Source organism: Austrofundulus limnaeus, unplaced genomic scaffold, assembly GCF_001266775.1.
Source record: "Austrofundulus limnaeus strain Quisiro unplaced genomic scaffold, Austrofundulus_limnaeus-1.0 Scaffold728, whole genome shotgun sequence".
Lineage (NCBI taxonomy): Eukaryota > Metazoa > Chordata > Actinopteri > Cyprinodontiformes > Rivulidae > Austrofundulus > Austrofundulus limnaeus.
The window spans coordinates 153,300-160,557 of record NW_013953130.1 but is presented as its reverse complement, the minus strand read 5'-3'; the positions used below and the strand labels follow the sequence as shown (position 1 = coordinate 160,557).

The 7,258-nt window shown below is 36.8% G+C and overlaps 2 protein-coding genes across 4 annotated transcripts in view; one reads left to right on the top strand and one right to left on the bottom strand.

Annotated features, from left to right (window-relative positions):
* dusp23b (dual specificity phosphatase 23b) overlaps positions 1-3,871 on the top strand; it is a gene marked incomplete in the record, with an annotated part of 11,474 nt that extends 7,603 nt beyond the window's left edge. The window contains 1 exon segment of the mRNA XM_014028216.1: positions 3,105-3,871. Coding sequence (XP_013883670.1) covers positions 3,105-3,290 — 186 coding nt within the window.
* A 1,255-nt stretch (positions 3,872-5,126) lies between these two features.
* afdnb (afadin, adherens junction formation factor b) overlaps positions 5,127-7,258 on the bottom strand; it is a gene marked incomplete at its 5' end in the record, with an annotated part of 50,296 nt that continues 48,164 nt past the window's right edge. For all 3 annotated transcript variants that reach the window (XM_014028212.1, XM_014028213.1, XM_014028215.1), the window contains 2 exon segments: positions 5,127-5,678; positions 5,944-5,983. In XM_014028212.1, the coding sequence (XP_013883666.1) occupies positions 5,585-5,678; positions 5,944-5,983 (134 nt within the window).

Below are 7,258 nucleotides of genomic sequence, written 5' to 3'. Positions count from 1 at the left end.
TAAAAAAGTTGTTAAACATCTGGGTGGTGCACTACTGCTACTAGTGGTGAGAAAGTGTATTACACCTTATTCAAAATCAATCCCACGGCCCTCTGCGGCCCAAAGTTAAAAACGGTTGTTCTTTTGAGGCCCTGAAGATGGCGCTGTGGGCCGCGGCCCATAGGTTAAGAATCTCTGGTTTAGTCAACTATAAAAATAATAGTTTGTGGCAGCCCTAATTACCACTACTGCACGTTTGTCAAGGACAGAAAGGCAGACACAGCAGTGGAAGGTGCCGCAGCAGTTTGGAGAGAAAAACAAAGTTAGAAAAAAAAAACGACACATCAACTATTAAATTATTTGACGATTTTAAATAGTCGACAATAATCGTGACTAGTCAACTAATCGTGGCAGCTCTAATTATCAGAATCAGCTTTATTGTCATTCAAACATAACATCAGGGATGCACTGTAGAATGAAACCTGTTCAAGAGAAAGACACACATAACACACATGGGGGAACGCATGAACAGGTCTTGTGCAACAGGGTCCCATTAGCAAAAAGTAGTATACTTGAAGTTCATTTTAATAAGTATACTTGAGTGTAAGTTTAAGAATATCAAGTATACTAGCCACCATGTACTTGTAGTATACTTGAAAGTATATTGATTTAATACTCGTTTTTATGAATTTGGGCCATTTTTAGTTTATACTTTAAGTATACTGTTGTAATGTTTATAAACTTACCAAAAAGAAGTATACTTTAAGTACTTGTCATGAAGTATACTTCAGTATATGCATACTATGCATGAAGTATACATAAAGTACACTTAGGGACATACACTTGTATATATTTATATACAAGTGTATGTCCCTAAGTGTACTTTTATTTACTATGTACAATGATATAAGTATACTAGCAGTTTAGTAACAATTATACATCTAGGACTAAGTTTGCCCACAACAAGTTTATGAAAGTATACTCAAAAGTATACTGAAAGTAATCTTCTATGTACRCTTTTAGTTTAATCTTGAAATATACTACAAATAAATCAGTCTGTGTGAAAAGTGTACTGCTAAAAATTATCTTGGCCAAAACATTGAACAATACTATAAACTAAGTATACTCAATTTTTAGTATACTTTTAGTACAAGCCAAGTATAGTTTAAGATAAACTTGGTTACGTATATCTCAGATAAGTGCATAAAAAGTAAACTGGAAGTATACTCTTTAATTTTAAGTTTAAGATTAATATACTTAAAGGATACTTGCCTATACTACCTTCTGCAGCTTGGAAAAACACAATAGGAAAGGTGTAATTATGTGCAGTTTCAAACAATATTATGAGGTCTTACTGTGTGTTGTATGAGGTGCTCAGACTGTGTGTTGGGAAGAACTCTCAGCTACTACCACTCCATATTTGCTCAGTATCTAAAAAATAGAGTTATATTCATTTATGTGTAGACAGATTTTGATAGGCTGTGGTGGATATCTTAAATATGGTTGACTTCAAGCAGTCTGTTATAGAAGTTTGTCAAATAATTACTATATAGTAAAGTTAAGTAAAGTTTTATTTATATAGTGCCTTTCACAGAAATAAATTCACAAGGTGCTGTACATTCAGGGAAGTGGGGAGTGGCAGTTAAGACCGGTCATGCAGCAAAACGCAGTTGTGCTACCGTAACTACAACACAACAGAAAACTAAAAACCACACAAGGGAAGATGAGGAAAAAAGCAAAAACMTCATATTATATCAACACTGTGACACACTATGGTGTTTATGAAATAAACCTCTGCATAGGGCAGATTTATTAGCCAGAGGAGTACCGTAAGTGAGTTTAGGGGGACCCGAAGAATCCAGTCCCCAAAACCAGTGCAGCCAAAGTTCAGAATATTGATGGAAACTGTTCCTTCTGTGAGGCCTTCAGCCTGCTCAGGAGCCAGATCAGACGTGTGAGAGAGGAGGCGGGGAGGTGTGGGGCAGAGCCTTTATCAACGTAATCCAGCCAGGAAGAATTTAGTCAACAGCTCAAGGCCATTGTCGGGGAGATCCAGATCCTGTAATCAGTTGTTTTGGGAGCAAAAGAGTCAGGCAGACRACAACAATTTTGCATCTGCTTTAATGTCTGCTGGTGCATCTCAAGGTGGCAAATTCGATCAGGCAAATGGTGTATATCACATATTTCAGACAAGCAAAGTTCATCACTTGCACAGATACACACAATCAATAGTCTGTTAGCAAAATGTCTCATGAAACACTGGATTTTATCAAAACTAAGTTGGCTGAAGTGGTTACTGTCAGACTTTTAAAAACAGATGTATGAGTTTGTAATGACTAATCGATTATTAAAATAATCTATGACTAATTTAATAATCGATTAATCTTTTTTTTACTTTGTTTTTCTCTCCAAACTGCTTTGACACCTTCCACTGCCACATCTGCCTTTCTGTCCTTGACACACATGCACAGTAGTGGTAACTGGGGTAGGCCGTGGACGTCACAAGACATTATACAGACAGGCTCTGGTATCATGGCTACCTGACAACAGAGCTCAAAGTGTGGGATCATTTTAAGAAAATGAAAGAGAAACCTGTGTAATATCTGCAGAGCAGAACTTACCTTCCACAGCAATTATTTTTAGTTAGCATATAGCTAAAATCTAACCATGGTTATATAATAGCAGCTGCATTSTGGTGTGATAATCTGTATGTTTTATATTCAATTAACTTATGATCYGATTAGTCGACTAATCGAAAAAATAATCKGTGATTAATCGATTATAAAAATAATTGTTTGTGCCAGCCCTAGCCATTTGTGTGTTTGCTAAAGTTGCTTAGCTGTGGAGGCCATCTTGAATGTGGTTGATTCCAAAAGGATTCCTTTCTGAGAGTTAAAAAAAAGAAAAATTTGGTAGTTTCTGAAACATTTAGCTCATAAACCACTGACTGTATATGTACAACTTCTTACACATTTTTGAAGACTACAATCAAACAAATGGATAGAACTTTCTCATCTTTAGTGACGGGTGGTAACTAAAACCTGACACGTCTCAGTTCTGTGAGCAACAAATACATCATGTAGGTGTGTCACAGTTTATTTAACTAAGCTTGTGTTTGTCCTCAGGGTGTGGCGGTTCACTGCATGCACGGTCATGGAAGAACAGGGACGATGCTGGCCTGCTACCTGGTGAAGACCAGGAAGCTTTCTGGCCTCGACGCCATCAAGGAGATCCGCCGAATGCGACCCGGTTCCATAGAAACTTCCGAACAGGAGAAGGCAGTGGTTCAGTTTTACCAGCGCACTAAATAACTTTTATTATTATCAAAAGGTATCAGTTCTGCTCAGCAAATCATTTCCAGATAATAAACATAGACTAGGTTGTTGTGCCTTGATGACTCCAAAAATGTACTTTATTTTCTATCATTTTGAAAATCTATAAAAAAAACTGATCATATAGTTTTTACTGTGGAAGAAAAAGTTAGTAAATGAAAATACTGTTTTACATGCTACAGATCTAAGGCCTGGTTCACACAGGAGCAGCATTTTGAGGAGGCGTGGAAGTTGTTTTTACTGGTTCAGGCATGAGTCCATCTGAAAACAGCTGTTTAGGAGCTTCTGTGGTTTTTAAAAACTTGGTTTCAGGGAGAGAAAATGTTGAAATAACTTATGTTTTAATGTGGACCGCCTCGTCACAGCCTTTAGAAAATCGTGATGTCATATACCCTCCTCTAACCTAAACTATGACTGACACAACAACAACAACAACAACAACAACAACTACAGATTACATCCTGTAGAGCTGCAAACCTTCATTCACTCTATGACTTTAACAGATAATAATGTTACATTGAATACAACACTTTATTAAACCAAATAATCTAAAACCAAAACAGTTTTTTGTCTTTGTAAAAATATCAACAATACAAAACAAACCAAATGTTAGAAAAAATAAACTACAATATAATGTCCATCGATTATACATAAAATAAAAAAATGTGGGTGAAGAAAAGTTTATTAAAATGCTGTTGCATAAATAGTCACTCCCAGTGGTTGGCACCAGTCCGCTAAAGTGCAAATTCACTAATTGTGGACCTAAATATGTCGCTTGCGCTTTAGCGGTTTTACTAATTTTTTTAAATCATAAGCAGATTTGCGCTTTCTAAAATTAAAATGCAGTACCACTAATAACTAATTATCTACCAGTCATCATCATGTTGAACAGCAGAAGGTATGACTAATGAATCACAACACATGTGATCTATCCAACAGCACCCCTCCCAGATAAACACACTTGTTGTGAAGGTATACATCCTGCTGACTGTTGCTTTGGGTCACGGTTCTCATTTCCCACAATGCTTTGTGTCTGCTTACGTAGCAGGAAGACAATAGCAAAAACAGTTGTTTGTAATCCATACTAAAATTTTGTATGTATTGATTTATTTTACTTTACAATCGGAGCTCCTTTTTAAAAAAAAAAAATAAAGTTTATACACTGGAGCTCAATACTTGACGTAATTGATCGAAGCAATCGGCCAACGGGGTTCAACTGACATCTAGTGGTCAACTGGAGCAACTACATGGAAAACTTTAAAATCCAAGCTCTTATTTTGAAGGGAACATAGTTTCCTGTACTCCGTGCTTTTGTTTCCCATCACAAATCAAATCCGTCATGTACCCAGAATGCATTGCTTCAGTTTTCCAATAAGCAGTTTTAAAATTACTTTATTGATGCTTCTTTAATGAAAAATCTACAACAAACAAAAGAAAAAAAAGAAGCAGCCGAACTAGCAATCCTCAACAACTTTTTAATTTTTACACCAGGAGCTAAAGGTCTGTTTCAGGAAATCACATCCCCAGCAATCAGTGGTTGTAGGATTAATCTGTAAAGAGTTCATACACCACTAGTTGGCAGTGTTGTACATATATTGTACATGAATTATTATCTGCTAGTAAGTGTCTAATTTAACTTGCACTTTAAAATTARCTTCTGCTAGTTTTTCTATGGCATAAGTGCTTTTGAAGTTGCAGACCTAAATATTTTCATAAGCACTTTAGAAATTGTGGAGTTGATTTTTGGATTAGCGCTGCCCACTACTGGTCACWCATTTTTTAAGTAACATTCGTAATTCAACCAAATTCTAAATATTCATTCCATTGTTTATTTAACATTACATATGTGTAATCAATTGGCATTACCTTGTAGAAATTTGATTCACTTTTTCATTGAAAAGGCTTAATAATGCTGAATATCTGTTGGCAGTACCTGGGGGGTCCATAAGCTCCAAACAAGTGTTAATAATAACAGCAAATTAAGCTGTTTGGCAGAAAAGATTTGGCAAATGTTTCATGTGTGCAACCCACAGCTCTACTCCTCATCTCACAAATGCATGTTCCTTACAAATGTTGCTTCACACCTTGTTTCCTGCTTCAGTAGTGGTACATACAGGTCTGCTTCTCTGTGTGGATGAAGACGTGTCCAGAAACACTGTGTGAATAAGGCCATAGAAATATACATGTATTCATGCCTTGTTCACGGTACTGTCTTTTGTAATTTCACTGCCAAACTCTTTGATTTTCTTTGTAAACTTGTGTTCAGATGTTCTTCAGGCACTTGATGCCAGGGTGAAGAGGCGCTGACGCTCTCTGAATGGAAGCTGTTCAGGAGCTGACGTTCTCTTGAGTCTGTCCTCCTGGTTCCTGCATGTATTCAAGCAGAAGTACTTGAATCCTGTCATTAACAGGGACACAAACAGGCTGTGGTGTTTTAAAATAAACTCATGGTGTGTGGTTTACTCAGGGACACCTTTATAGCACTTTAAAAATAGAATAATTCAATTATTTTCTTGATTTGCTCTTCTGCTTTGGGACTTTTCTGTCATTAAATAATCATACCAGGAAAGCTGTGTGAATTTTTCTTGATTTCAGTTGAATAATGAAGCTGCTTTTGTCAAAGTGTACTCACTCTTTCTTGTCATTGTGTTTCACTCCATCTGCTCTTTGTTCTGAAAACAAAAAGTTGTTTTTGTCATTTAAAATACAACACAWTATTAGATTATTTATTGTGTTTAGCAAAACACCTTTTGAACCACAGGACATATTTTAAAAATACTCTCAGAAAGTAATAGTTGAGTCTACAACTGGTTTGAAGTACAACCTCTGGCAAAAGGTATGGAATCAGCAGTCTTGGATGAGCTCTCATTCAGACATTTCATTCTGTAAAACAAACTCAGATCAAAAACATGAGACAATAATAAGGTTATTCCAAAGGTCAACTTGTTGGCTTTCAGGAACACTCAATGAAATGAAGAGAAAACATTGTGGAAGTCAGTGAWTGTTACTTTTATTGACCAAGCACAGGGGAAAAAAATATGGAATCACTCAGTTCTGAGGAAAAAAGTATGGAATCACTCAAATTGGAGGTAGAAAATAAGGACACACCCAGTCAATTTCCTTTCCCTAAATGGACACCTGCCTCAGATTAGATCTGCTGGTTAGTCTGCAGTTAAAAACACCTGCAGTCATGACGCCTTGGAGGGCTGCTGGACCAAGTGGAGTGGACAGAACCATGGCTCCAACAAAAGAAATGTCTCTTGAAACAAAAGAAAGGATTGTGAAACTTCTTGAAGAAGGTAACTCTTCACACATGGTTGTTAAAGATGTGGGCTGTTCTCAGTCAGCTGTATCCAAGACATGGACCAAATACAAACAGCTCAATGGTTGTTAAAGACAAGAATACTGGTAGACCAAGAAAGACATCAAAGCATCAAGACAAACAACTTAAGGCCATTTGTCTTGAAAAACGAAAAAGTACAACTAAACAGATGAAGCAWAAATGGGAGGAAGCTGGAGCCAATATATGGTGCCATGGTGCAAAACCAGTGAAGGCATTCCTTGGAGAAAGACACATTCAGTCCATGTCATGGCCTGCAAATAGTCCAGATCTCATCCCAATTGAAAACCTGTGGTGGAAATAATAAAAAATGGTCCACAAGAAGGCTCTGACCTGCAAAGCTGATCTGGTAACTGCTATCAGAGAGAGTTGGCACCAAATTGATGAAGAATACTGTTTGTCACTCATCAAGTCCATGCCTCAGAGACTGCAAGCTGTTATAAAAGCCAAAGGCGGTGCAACTAAATACTACTGATGTATTTTGATTGGTCTTTTGTTTATCTTGTTTTTCATGATTCCATACTTTTTCCTCAGAATTGAGTGATTCCATACTTTTTCCTCAGAATTGAGTGATTCCATACTTTTTCCTCAGAATTGAGTGATTCCA